The sequence below is a fragment of the Manis javanica genome, chromosome 4 (assembly GCF_040802235.1).
Source record: "Manis javanica isolate MJ-LG chromosome 4, MJ_LKY, whole genome shotgun sequence".
Classification (NCBI taxonomy): Eukaryota; Metazoa; Chordata; class Mammalia; order Pholidota; family Manidae; genus Manis; species Manis javanica.
The window spans coordinates 15,906,409-15,920,730 of NC_133159.1; the positions used below are offsets into that span (position 1 = coordinate 15,906,409).

General features: G+C 37.9%; 1 protein-coding gene across 11 annotated transcripts in view; it reads right to left on the reverse strand.

The window, feature by feature from the left end:
* Positions 1-14,322, reverse strand: part of USP48 (ubiquitin specific peptidase 48) — a 95,227-nt gene that overhangs the window by 16,803 nt on the left and 64,102 nt on the right. For 10 of the 11 annotated variants that reach the window (XM_073233356.1, XM_073233358.1, XM_073233357.1 and 7 more), the window contains 3 exons: positions 13,984-14,114; positions 13,508-13,614; positions 1,671-1,775 (listed from right to left, as the gene is read on the reverse strand). In XM_073233356.1, coding sequence (XP_073089457.1) covers positions 1,671-1,775; positions 13,508-13,614; positions 13,984-14,114 — 343 coding nt within the window. Of the gene's footprint in view, positions 1-1,670; positions 1,776-13,507; positions 13,615-13,983; positions 14,115-14,322 lie in introns of those variants that run through there. The other variant, XR_005056388.2, reaches the window with a different exon arrangement.

Consider the following 14,322-nt stretch of genomic DNA (forward strand, 5'->3'; position numbering starts at 1 on the left):
TTACAAACTAATACAAAGTTTACCAGGAGAGTAGAAAATGAGATGGTGAAAACAGGCATTAGGGATTTGAAAAGAGATGTGATTCCCAAATTATTATTAAGCCATACTCCCAAGAGATTTTAGAACTGTAATACAGTCCCTGCCAGCGAAGCAAATGAAAGAGAACGGATTCCTAAACCAGGATGAATATGTTCATCCCTGCCCCACCATGATCAATGCCCACACATGTACTTTTAATTTATCAACTAAAAAAGCAAACTGGCTTGTAGATCTGAGACTGGAAGGTGGGTTGTATGAGATGGGCCATGAAGAGTTCACAACAAACAGATTAGAAGACAGCAAGGATATGTTTGCAAATGTCTATCATGAGATGTTATTTGAGTCAGAGATCTCAAAACCCTTCCCAAGAAACAGAAGACATACATACATGTAAATTTTAATAGGGCATTATTCATTATAGGAAAATATCCTCTTAAAATGAAAAACCTGCATTCCTAGACAATATATAGGTTCGGTTAGCATTGGTGCAAAGGGGCCCTCCAGTGGGAGAGAACCAAAAATTTGACAGAACAATTTTAACAAGAGTGGCTGATCACTGTCAGCTGGTGGCATCCAAAGTACATAGTTTAATTCTTTCATAGGTATTTTCCAGTTGGCACCTTATGAAATCCAGTAAGCCATGGAAAACAAATGCTCCTATCTCTTTGTACTGGTTGGGAAACTACCGGTAACATTTACCTCTGGGAGACCAAGATTCAAGTCAAGAGGGCTTTTCAGACTTAACCGAGGTTGTTAATGAAGTGACAGTGTCAGTGTGTAGTGACAGGCCAACACGCCCAGATCTCTCTGCTCTGTAACAGATGGAGCGGGGGGGCCATCACAACACTGTCACTCCTTCAGGGAGAACACTAGCCATATTTGTGTTTTAGCAGTAAAGAAAAAGATAAATATCACATCTGTTAAAACGAAACTAAATGCATAATAAGAGAAAAAATTCCATGAAATGAAGGTATCTACAGAATATCTGGGAACAAAGAGGTCTAATTTTTTGAGAAGTTAAAACTTACCTAACATATTATCAACCAAATATTCCCACATATAAACACATTGTTTATAAGGTAATTTTCTCCAATATCACTATGAACATGCAGAATATAATCAAGCAACCAAATAAGAGGGGTACAAAATCATCAACGGAATACAGAGAACATAGGCAATTTTAGTTGAAGAATTTTAAGTTCATGACAATGAAAAATGAAAGACTAATGGTGATCTGGTCATTTGACTAACACCTTAATCAGAGACCCAGAAACCTCTTTTATAAGCTCCATTAATTCAGGCTATTTGTTTTGCTTGCAATGAGGGAATCTAAGTAATAGTTTCATACTTTAAGACTACATGATTAAGCAACAAACTAAGATATGGGTCTCATTTTTGTCTTCTTTTCCAGCTCAAACTTTAATCATTACATTATATTTAAGCCTTTCTTAATAGCAAGAAAAACAAATTCTGGAATAATGTAGCTTGTTGCTTTTCATGAGAAATGAGAATAAATATAGCATGTCACCGGAACTAAGGAAGAGGAAAAACAAGGCAGGGGCTGAGAACCAATATCCCACACTGGGTACAGAAAGATACCCAGGGGCTTCAGAGTTGCTTTCAACACGTACTTGATTAAAATCTGGATCTTTTTCTCCATCCAGTTTAGCTTCTTCCTTATCCTCCTCTGTTTCAGAGCTACTCACATTCAGCTCTGGAGCCGAATCCTTCATCACCTGAATGTGCCAGGAAAAGAGCGAGAAGTGGGTCAGACCTTTGGAAGGCAAGCTACGGAAGGTGCAGGGGCTCCGACTGGTCCTTCACCAAGAGAAGAGACAATTGTGGGATAATAGACTGGACAGAGGATCAAGACTCATGGGCTCTGTTTTCCATGCTCCTTTAACATGTTAGTTTTTATCATATGATTTCTTCTTGTATTTAATGTGGTCATCATAAATTTAAGGGGTTTCCACAACAGATATTATTATCCGGGTTTTACAGTAGTGCTTTTTTGCTCAAAGATGCTCTACATTTTCCCTGGTACACACAGACTGTCAACCCTTTTCAAGTTCTCAAACTGTTCACACAGCAGGAGTCACAATACCCCTTAAGACAGAGAAAAAGAAGCTGCAAGAAGTGCTCTTTCACACTATGAAAAATACTGTTATGAAACTAAATAATTAATAAAAACATCAGCTAAATGTATACTGCTTTAAGTACCTATATATGTATGTACTTATAAGTACAAAAGATTTAAGAAAATTCTAGGGGAAAACCAAGACGTTTATATTCATTAACTTCATTTTCTTAGCAAATAAGGAAATGGAGGCCTTAGTTTTAACTTGTGAAGCAGAACCCTAGACATTTAGAGCCTACTTGTTACCCTCCTAAAACAATGTGTTTAGTAACTATCAACAAACAAAAATGTATTCTATTTTGTCTTCAACTCCTTGACTTTAAAACCTTGGAATCTAATTGAGATGTCCAGAGATCTGGGTCAGGATCTAAGAGCCATCCCTAATACAGTAAGTGCTCCAAATCCAATCCGCTGCAAGTTTTAACACCCCTACTGCCAAGATACAACCCAATCTGTCGACTTCATCTACCTTGTAGACCAAGGCAAGATGCTATAAACTGGCCTTCCTTATATGCTGTCAGGTACCTGCCAACTCCAAACACAATGATGGCCCAGCTGCCATTTTAGAGTATAAATCAGATCACACCATAACCTTGGTTGAAACACTCCAGTGGCTTACATCTACACTTAGAATAAAACCCCAACCTCTTGGTATAATAATGTATAAAACCTGACAGAATTTGGTCCCTCATCCTGTATCACTAACCCTCCTTCGAAGAAACTACCCTCTAGACCAGCGCTGTCCACTAATGGTAGCCAGGGGCTACAAGTGGTTATTTAAATTTAAATGAATTAAAAACTCAGTTCCTCTGAAACCCAAGCCACATTTCAAGGGCTCTACAGTCACATGTGGCTAGCTAGTTAGCAGTAGCGTAGTGGACAGCGGACACACTATGCAGAGTTCTATGGGCACTGCTGCTCTAGGCACGACGATTCACTCCGGCGCTGAGCATACCAGGCTTATCTCTGCCTGGAATACTCATCACAGGCTGGATCTGACAGTTAATGGTCAGGTAAAACTCCTCCTTCTCTGAGACACTTTCCTATCTATTCCCCAACTAACATGTCACCTCCACCTCAATCAGTCTCTCATTTCACCCTGCTAGATTTCCTTCCAAATGCTCTCTCCTCTGTTGAAGCATCTTATGTATTTGTGGGGTTTTGATTAGATGGCTTGTATTATTTTTTCCTGAAGTAATTATAGCTGATAGTACAATATTGTATTATATATATATGATTTATACATTATAAAACTGTATTACATACTTTCAGATATACAACATGACTTGATATTTGCATACATTGCAAAATACCACAGTAAGTCTAGTTAACATCAGATGTCATACAAAGTTACAGACTTTATTGTGATAACTTTTATGACTTATTTTCTTTGCAACTCTCAAATCTGCAATACAAAATTATTGACTACAGACACCAAACTGTACTTATGTCCCCATGACTTACTTATAACTGGTAATTTGTACCTCTTGATCCCCTTTACTGATTTCACCCATACTTCCTATCCCCTTCAGCAATCACCAATCTATTGTATCTATGAAGTTTACTTTCATTTTCAGATTCCACATATGTGAAATGATATTATAGTTGCCTTTCCTTCTCAACTTATTTCACTCAGCGTAATACCCTCCAGTCCATCCATATTTTCACAAGTGACAGGATTTCACTCTTTTTAATGGTTGAGCAATATTCCATTGTGGGTATATACCCCACATCTTCTTTATTCATTTAATCTCTCAATGGACACTCAGGTTGTTTCTGTATCTCAGCTATTGTAAATAATACAGCAATGATGATAGGGGTGCACCTATTTCTCAGATTAGTGTTTTTTTCTTTTCTTCAAATATGCAGATGTGGAACTGAATTGGGTAATATTTCGATTTTGAATTTTTTGAGGATCCTCTGTTATTTTTCATAATGGCTACACCAAGTTTACATTCCCACCAACAGTACATAAGGGTTTCCTATTCCTCACATCCTCACCAACACTTGTTATTTCTTGTGCGTCTGATAATAGCTGGTGTGACAGGTGTACGGAGATACTTCACTGTGCTTTGGACTTGCATTTCCCTGATGATCAGTGATACTGAGCATTTTTTCATGTGTGTTTGTCATATACATGTCTTCTTTGGAAAAATGTTCAGATCTTCTGCCTATTCTTTTGCGTGCGTGTGTGTATCATTAATCTACAACTACATGAGGAACATCATGGTTACTAGATTCCCCCCATTATCAAGTCCCCACCACACACCCCATTACAGTCACTGTCTATCAGCGTAGAAGATGCTACAGAATCACTACTTGTCTTCTCTCTGTTGTACAGCCTTCCCTGTGCCCCCCCACAACCTTATGTCTGCTAATCATAATGCCCCCTTTTCCCCCTTATCCCTCCCTTCCCACCCATCCTCCCCAGTCCCTTTCCCTTTGGTAAACTGTTAGTCCATTCTTGGGTTCTGTGAGTCTGCTGCTGTTTTGTTCCTTCAGTTTTTCTTTGTTCTTATATTCCACAGATGAGTGAAATCAATTGATACTTGTCTTTCTCTGCCAGGCTTGTTTCACTGAGCATAATACCCTCTAGCTCCATGCATGTTGTTGCAAACGGTAGGATTTATTTTCTTCTTATGGCTGAATAATAATCCATTGTGTATATGTACCACATCTTCTTTATCCATTCATCTACTGATGGACACTAAGGTTGCTTCCACTTCTTGGCTATTGTAAACAGTGATACGATAAACATAGGGGTGCATATGTCTTTCTCGAACTGGGCTCCTGCATTCTTAGGGTAAATTCGTAGGAGTGGAATTCCTGGGTCAAATGGTATTTCTGTTTTTAGTTTTTTGAGGAACCTCCATACTACTTTCCACAATGGTTGAACTAATTTATATTCCCACCAGCAGTGTAAGAGGGTTCCTCTTTCTCTACATCCTCACCAACATTTCCTGTTGTCTTTTGGATGGGGGCCATCCTAACTGGTGGGAGGTGATATCTCAACGTGATTTTAATTTGCATTCTCTGATGATTAATGATGTGGTGCATCTTTTCATGGGCCCATTGGCCATCTGAATTTCTTCTTTGGAGAACTGTCTCTTCAGATTCTCTGCCCATTTTTTAATTGGATTATTTGCTTTTTGTTTGTTGAGGTACATGAGTTCTTTATATATTTTGGATGTCAACCCTTTATCGGATCTTTCATTTATGAATATATTCTCCCATACCATAGGATGCCTTTTTTCTATTTATTGATGGTGTCCTTTGCTGTACAGAAGCTTTTCAGCTTGATATAGTCCCACTTGTTCATTTTTGTTTTTGTTTCCCTAGCCTGGGGAAATATGTTCATAAAGAAGTTGCTCATGTTTATGTCCAAGAGATTTTTGCCTATGTTTCTTTCTAAGAATTTTTTGGTTTCATGACTTACATTCAGGTCTTTGATCCATTTGGAGTTTACTTTTGTGTATGGGGTTAGACAGTGACCCAGTTTCATTCTCTTACATGTAGCTGTCCAGTTTTGCCAGCACCATCTGTTGAAGATGTTGTCCTTTCCACATTGTATGTCCATGGCTCCTTTATCGTATATTAATTGGCCATATATGTTTGGGTTAATGTCTGGAGTCTATTCTGTTCCACTGGTCTGTGGGTCTGTTCTTGTGCCAGTTCCAAATTGTCTTGATTACTGTGGCTTTGTAGTAGAGGTTGAAGTTGGGGAGCATAATTCCCCCTGCTTTATTCTTCCTTCTCAGGATTGCTTTAGCTATTTGGGGTCTTTTGTGGTTCCATATGAATTTTAGAACTATTTGTTGCACTTCATTGATGAATTCTGTTGGTATTTTGATAGGGATTGCTTTGAATCTGTAGATTGCTTTAGGCAAGATGGCCATTTTGACAATATTAATTCATCCTAGCCAAGAGCATGGGATGAGTTTTCTTTTGTTAGTGTCCTTTAATTTCTCTTAAGAGTGTCTTGTAGTTTTCAGAGTATAGGTCTTTCACTTCCTTGGTTAGGTTTATTCATAGGTATTTCATTCTTTTTGATGCAACTGTGAATGGAATTGTTTTCCTGATTTCTCTTTCTGCTAGCTCATCGTTAGTGTATAGGACAGCAACAGATTTCTGTCTATTAATTTGAATCCTGCAGTTTTGCTGAATTCAGTTATTAGTTCTAGTAGTTTTGGAGTGGAGTCTTTAGGATTTTTCATGTACAATATCATGTGATCTGCAAATAGTGACAGTTTAACTTCTTCTTTACCAATCTGGATGCCTTGTATTTCATCATTTTGTCTGATTGCTGTGGCTGGGACCTCCAGTACTATGTTGAATAAAAGTGGGGAGAGTGGGCATCCCTGTCTTGTTCCCGATCTTAGGGGAAAAACTTTCACCTTCTCGCTGTTCAGTATGATGTTGGCTGTGGGTTTGTCATATATGGCCTTTATTGTGTTAAGGTACTTGCTCTCTATACCCATTTTGTTGAGAGTTTTTATCATGAATGGATATTGAATTTTGTTGAATGCTTTTTCAGCCTCTATGGAGACGATCACGTGGTTTCTCTCCTTTTTGTTGATGTTGTGGATGATGTTGATGGATTTTTGAATGTTGTACCATCCTTACATCCCTGAGATGAATCCCATTTGATCATGGTGTATATCATCATCTTGATGTACATTTGAATTCAGTTTGCTAATATTTTCTTGAATATTTTTGTATCTATGTGTGTATCAGGGATATTGATTTGTAATTTTCTTTTTCTGTGGGTCTTTGCCTGGTTTTGGTATTAGAGTGATGCTGGCTTCATAGAATGAGTTTTGAAGTATTCCTTCCTCTTCTATTTTTTGGAAAACTTTAAGGAGAATGGGTATTATGTATTCTCTAAATGTATGATAAAATTCAGCGGTGAATCCATCTGGCCTGGGAGTTTTGTTCTTGGGTAGTTTTTTGATTACCAATTCAATTTCATTGCTGGTAATTGGTCTGTTTAGATTTTCTCTCTCTTCCTTGGTCAGTCTTGGAAGGCTGTATTTTTTCTAGGAAGTTGTCCATTTCTTTTAGATTATTCAGCTTGTTAGCATATAAATTGTCATAGTATTCTCTAATAATTCCTTCTATTTCTGTGGGGTCCGTCATGATTTTTCCTTTCTCATTTCTGATTCTGTTTATGTGTCTAGATTCTCTTTTTCTCTCAATACATCTGGCTAGGGAGTTTATCTATTTTGTTTAATTTCTCAAAGAAACAGCTATTGGTTTCATTGATTTTTTCTATTTTATTCTTCTCATTTTATTTATTTCTTCTCTGATCTTTATTATGTCCCTCCTTCTGCTGACTTTGGGCCTCATTTGTTCTTTTTCTAGTTTTAATAATTGTGGATTTAGACTATTCATTTGGGATTGTTCTTCCTTCTATAAACATGCCGGGATTGCTTTATACTTTCATCTTACAACTGCCTTCGCCGCATCCAACAGAAGCTGAAGGCTTGTGCTGTTGTTGTCATTTGTTTCCATATATTGTTTTATCTCTGTTTTAATTTGGTCATTGATCCATTAATTATTTAGGAGCATGTTGTTAAGCTTCCATGTGTTTGTGAGCCTTTTTGTTTTCTTTGTAAAGTTTATTTCTAGTTTTATAACTTTGTGGTCTGAGAAGTTGGTTGGTAGAATCTCAATCTCTTTGAATTTACTGAGGCTCTTTTTGTGGCCTAGAATGTGGTCTATTCTGGAAAATGTTCCATGTGCACTTGAGAAGAATGTGTATCCTGCTGCTTTTGGGTGTAGAGTTCTGTAGATGTCTGTTAGGTCCATCTGTTCTAGTGTGTTGTTCAGTGACTCTGTGTCCTTACGTATTTTCTGTCTGGTGGATCTGTCCTTTGGAGTGAGTGGTGTGTTGACGTCTCCTAAAATGAATGCATTGCATCTATTTCCTCCTTTAATTCTGTTAGTATTTGTTTCACATATGTCGCTGCTCCTATGTTAGGTGCATAGGTATTTATAACAGTTATATCCTCCTGTTGGACTGACCCCTTTATCATTATGTCCTTCTTTATCTGTTGTTACTTTGTGTTTTTGAAGTCTATTTTGTCTGATACAAGTACTGCAACACTTGCATTTTTCTCCCTGTTGTTTGCATGAAATATCTTTTTCCATCCCTTCACTTTTAGTCTGTGTATGTCTTTGGGTTTGACGTGAGTCTCTTGTAAGCAGCATATAGATGATGGGGCTTGTTTTTTTATCCATTCTATGACTCTGTATCTTTTGATTGGTGCATTCAGTCCATTTACATTTAGGGTGGTTATCGATAGGTATGTACTTATTGCCATTGCAGGCTTTGGATTCGTGGTTACCAAAGGTCCAAGGTTAACTTCTTTACTATCTAACCATCTAACTTTAACTCACTTATTATGCTATTATAAAAAGAGTCTGATGATTCTTTATTTCTCTCTCTTATTCTTCCTCCTCCATTCTTTATATGTTAGGTGCTTTATTCTGTACTCTTTTGTATTTCCTTTGACTGCTTTTGTGAATAGTTGATTTTTTGCCTTTAGTTAGTATTTGGTTGCTCTGCTTTCTTTGGTGTGATTTTATTTTCTCTGGTGACATCTGTGACCTTAGGAGTCCTTCCATCTAGAACAGTTCTTTTAAAATACCCTGTAAAGGAGTTTTGTCGGGGCAAATTCCCTCAATCTTTGCTTGTCTGGGAATTGTTTAATCCCTCCTTCATATTTAAATGATAATAGTGCTGGATACAGTATTCTTGGTTCAAGGCCCTTCTGTTTCATTGCATTGAATATATCATGCCATTCTCTTCTGGCCCATAAGGTTTCTGTTGAGAAGTCTGATGATAGCCTGATGGGTTTTCCTTTGTAGGTGATCTTTTTACTCTCTCTGGCTGCCTTTAATACTGTGTCCTTGTCTTTGATCTTTGCCATTTTAATTATTATATGTCTTGGTGTTGTCCTCTTTGTGTCTCTTGTGTTCGGAGTTCTGTGGGCCTCCGCGGTCTGAGAGACTATTTTCCTCCCCAAGTTTGGGGAAGTTTTCAGGAATTATTTCTTGGAAGATACCTTCTATCCCTTTTTCTCTCTTTTCTTCTTCTGGTACCACTATATTGCAAATATTGTTCCATTTGGATTGTTCACACAGTTCTCTTAATATTGTTTCATTTCTGGAGATCCTTTTATCTATCTCTGCCTCAGCTTCTCTGTATTCCTGTTGTCTGATTTCTATTCCATTAACAGTCTCTTGCATCTCATCCAGTCTGCTCTTAAGTCCTTCTATTGATTGTTTTATTTCTGTTATCCCCCTCCGGACTTCATTCCTTAGCTCTTGCATATTTCTCTGCAGGTCCATCAGTATGGTTATGACTTTATTTTGAATTATTTTTCAGGAAGATTGGCTATATCTATCTCGCCCAGCCCTCTCTCTGGGGTTGAGTGATTTTTGACTGGACCAAGTTCTTCTGCCTTTTCATGGCAATAGAAGTGATCACCGGCAGGTGGCGCTTGTGTCAGCTGGGAGAACAAAGTCCCTTCCTGCCTGCTGGTCACCTTGCTCTTCTCCGCTGCCTGTGCTGATTTACCCACATACCAGGAACAGTCTCTGGGTTAATCTCCTGAGCTGCCATGGGCAGGGCAAACCTCGGGATAGCCTAGGGCACTGTGGGGGTCACAGACATGCCGGGTGTGTTCTTCTGTGAGAACGGCACCCCTTCGTGCCTTCTGGACCTTGCACTGGCTTCCTCTGCCTGTGCCAGGCAGCTGCAAGCAGGCGGCAGCCTCTGGGTCTGTCCTGGTTAGCTGTACACTGGGAGAAGACTTTGTGTGGTTCCTGTGGGCATGGCTGCTTCCCGGCTGCTATGCAGCCGTAGCGGGTCACCAGTTTGCTTGCAGCGCCGGCGGGGAGGAAAGAACAGCAGGCTGCTTATGGCCGTGAGGTGCTTCGGAGCTGCATTGCCACCCAGGGGGTTAGGGCTCCTTAAGTTCCTTAAAGTTCCCAGCCTGCTGGGCTGGATGTGCTGGAACGATTTGTCCACCTGTTAAACCCTTGTCCTTTTAAGACGTTAAAGCACCCACTTTTCTTTTGTCCCAGGGGAGCTGGCTGTGGGTACCCGCTTGCAGTCTCCACCTTGGATTTTACTTTTCCGTTTCTATAATATCCAGCACACCATACAATGTATGTCTGTGCTCCCAGTGCAGATTACAATGGCTGGTTATTTAGCAGTCCTGTGCTTCCACTCCCTCCCCACTGATTCTTTTCCTCCAGCCAGTGAGCTGGGGTGGGGGGACTGCTTGGGTCCCGCTGGGTCACAGCTTTGTATCTTCCCCTTTTTGTGAGATGCTGAGTTCTCGCAGATGTAGATGTAGCCTGGCTGTTGTACTGTACCTTCTGGTCTCTCTTTTAGGAATTTGGTGTATTTTCTGTATTTGCTGTATTTTCTGGTATTTGCTGTATTTTCAAAAATACGTACAGTTTTGGGAGGAGATTTCCACCGCCCTATTCACACCACCATCTTTAGTGCCTCCTTCTTCTGCCTATTTTTTAAATCAGATTGTGTTGTTATGCAGCTGTATGAATTCTTTGTATATGTTGGATATTAACTCATTATTGGATATATGACTTGCAAATATCTTCTCCCATTCAGCAGGTAGCCTTTTTATTTCATTGGTTTACTTCACTATGCAGAAACTTTTTGGTTTGATGTAGTCCTGTTTATTTTTGCTTTTAATACCATTGTCTTTAGAGTCAAATCCAAAAAAGAAAAAAATCACAAGAGCAATGTCAAGGAGATTACCGACTGTATTTTCTTTTAGAAGCTTTACAGTTTTGTTCTTTAGTCCATTTCAGAGCAACTTTTGTGTATGGTGTAAGATGGTGGTCCAATTTCATTCTCTCCCAAGTGGCTGCCCAGTTTTTCCAGCACTATTTATTGAAGAGACAGACTATCTTTCTCCATTGTTTCTTCTTGCTGCCTTTGTCATAAATTAAATTACTATATGCATTTGGGTTCATTTCTGGGCTATTTGGTTGCATTTATCTTTGTGTCTGTTTTCTGCCAATACCACACTGTTCTCATTTCTCTAGCTTTGTAATATAGTTTGAAACCATAAGGTATGATGCCTCCAACTTTGTTCTTCTGTCTCAGCACTGCTTTGGCTATTTGGGATCTTCTGTACTTCCATGCAAATTTTAGGACTGTTTGTTCTATTCTGGTGAAAAACGCCACTGGAATTTTGATAGAGACTCAATAAAAGGCAGTAGAAATGCTGTATTTATATATATAGCATAAATTACTGTACAAAAAGGCAACAAAAAAGATTTTTCTATAGTTGACCCTTGACAACATAAGAGTTAGGGGTGCCAACCACCACATAGCAAAAAGTCTACATGTAACTTTCAAACTACCAATAGCCTATTGTTAACCAGAAAGATGCCTTATCAATGAAAGGATGGATGAGCACATATTATTTACGTTACATGTATTACATACTATATTATTACAATAAAGCTAGAGAAAATTTTTTCAGAGTTGTTGCAAATCTCAGAAAATTATTCCAATATATTTATTGAAAAAAATCCATGTATAAATGGACTGCACAGTTCAAGCCTGTATTGTTCAAGGGTCATATGTATTGATTTTGTACCCTGCAACTTTACTAGATTTATGAGCTCAAACAGGTTTTTGGAAGAGTCATTTGGGTTCCCTATGTCATCCTCAGAGTGATGGCTTTACTCCTTTATCTCTTGTTGGGATGTCTTTCATTTCTTTTTCCTGCTTAATTTCTCTGGCTAGGACTTCAGATACTATGTTGAATAAAAAGTAGTGAGAATGGAGATCCTTGTCTCGCTCTTGGTCTTAAGGGAGAAGCTTTCAGCTCCTTGCCCTTGAGCACGACATTAGCTGTGGGATTGTCATATATGGCCTTCATTATGTTGGGGTATGCTCCATCTGTACACACTTAATTGAGGGTTTTATCATAAGTGGAGGTTGAAATTTGTGAAATGTGTTTTCTACATCTATTGAGATGATCGTACTTTCATCCTTCATTTTGTTAATGTGGTATATCATGTTCACTAATTTGTGGGTGTTGAACCATCCTTGAATCCCTAGAATAAATCCCACTTTATCATGATGTATAATCTTTTAATGTATTACTGAAATTAGTTTGCTAATATTTATTGAGGATTTCTGCATCTAAGTTCATCAGGGATATTGGCCTGCAATTTACATATTTTGTGGTGCTCTTGTCTGGTTTTAGTACACAGGTAATGCTGCCCTTGTAAAATGAGTTTAGGAGTGTTCCCACCTCTTCATTTTTTTGGGAAGAGTTTGAAAAGAGTGGGTATAAAATCTTCTTTGAATGTTTGGTAGAATTCACTAGTTAAGTCATCTGGTTCTGGCCTTTTGGGCCCTGTATGTTCGTTCCTTTATGGGGCTAGCTAAATGTTTGTCAATCTTGCTTTTCTTTATAAAAGATGAGCACTTAGCTTCACTGATCATTTTTATTGCCTTTTTAGTCTCTATTTCATTTATTTTCACTTTGATTTTTATTATTTCTTTACTACTAACTTTGGGCTTCATTTGTTCTTTTTCCAGTTCCCTGAGAGATAAAATTAGATTGTCTGAGGTTTTTCCCATTCTGGAAGTAGGCCTGTGAGGCTACAAATGTCCCTCTTAGAACTGCTTTTCCTGCGTCCCACATTAATAAAATGAAGGATAAAAGTATGATCATCTCAATAGATGTAGACTTTGGTCTGTTTTATTTCCCTTTTCATTTATCTCAAGTTATTTTTTTACTTCTCCTTTGATTTCTTTTTTGACCCATTGGTTGCTCTATCATGTTGTTTAATCTCCATATATTTGTGAATTTTCCACTTTTCTTCTTATAGTTCATTTCTAGTTTTCATACCATTTTTGTTGTAACACATGCTTGGTATAATTTCACTCTTCTTAAATTTATTGAGACTTGTTTAGCGACCCAATATATAAACAATCCTGGCATTGTTCAATGTACCCTTGAGAATGTGTATTCTGCTGTTTTTATAATGGAATACTCTGAATATATCTGTTAAATCTATCTGGTCTGATGCGTCATTGAACACAGCTGATATGTAATTAATATCTGTACATTAAATTAGTAACTGATTGAATCCACATATAATCATATTAACTATACATTTTTAATTCTTTCCCAATTTTAATTCTTATGTTAAGTAGCTCCAAGGAAACAAAAATGTGATCCTAGGCAGTCATCTGAAAATCCAACAGAAAGTCAAATCAAGAAAGCAAGCTTCATCATTACTAGTCATGGCCACAAAAGGGACTGGTACCTTTTTATTATCCACAACTTTATGGACATAGATGGTGGCTTGAGTATATTCACGCAGGTCCCTCTGCTGTTGACACAGTAAGCCTTCTCTGCATTCCGGACAGAGTTCTAAAAACAGTGAAATAGAAGTGGCTGAAGAATTACCGCCAAAGAACCAAAGATCTAAAAACACACATCAAAGTTACCAATGAATATTGATTAAACTCTTACTCATATTTTCTATTCATTGTATTCTATTGTATACAAATAACAAAATCTACTAACTGCCCAACAAATAGGTATACAAATAATGAGAAAGTTAATTACATGACAGTTTCTGCCGGTTGAATTGTATTTCAGACCACCATATGATCTTTAATTTTAAAGTGAGAGAATACAATATTCTTTAATTCTTTAAGTAAAGAACATATATTCTTTCCTTCCCCATTAAAATGTCAACTTTTAACTATACAAACCAAGAGCAATATGAAAACTTACTAGGCTCAGAAATATATTGTGTTTCTGAAGGGCTTACATCTTCCACTTCAGTTCTCGTGATTTTAATTACATGATCCACAACAAAGAGTTTTTGTATCATTTGCCACTCACTGGGCCATATGAGAGCTATACTGTGCAAAAAAACACAACATGCCTTAAGACACATGGGATTTAAGACAACTAACATAATCCATTAGTCTCCCACACCAAAATCATCAAAGCCAGTATTTAAGAAAAAGAAATTAAGAAGAGAAAGATACATCACTGTCAACGGGAATACTTTTTTTCATACGAAAGAATGCTGTAACAGCAGTGAAACTAAAACTGGAGTTACATGAA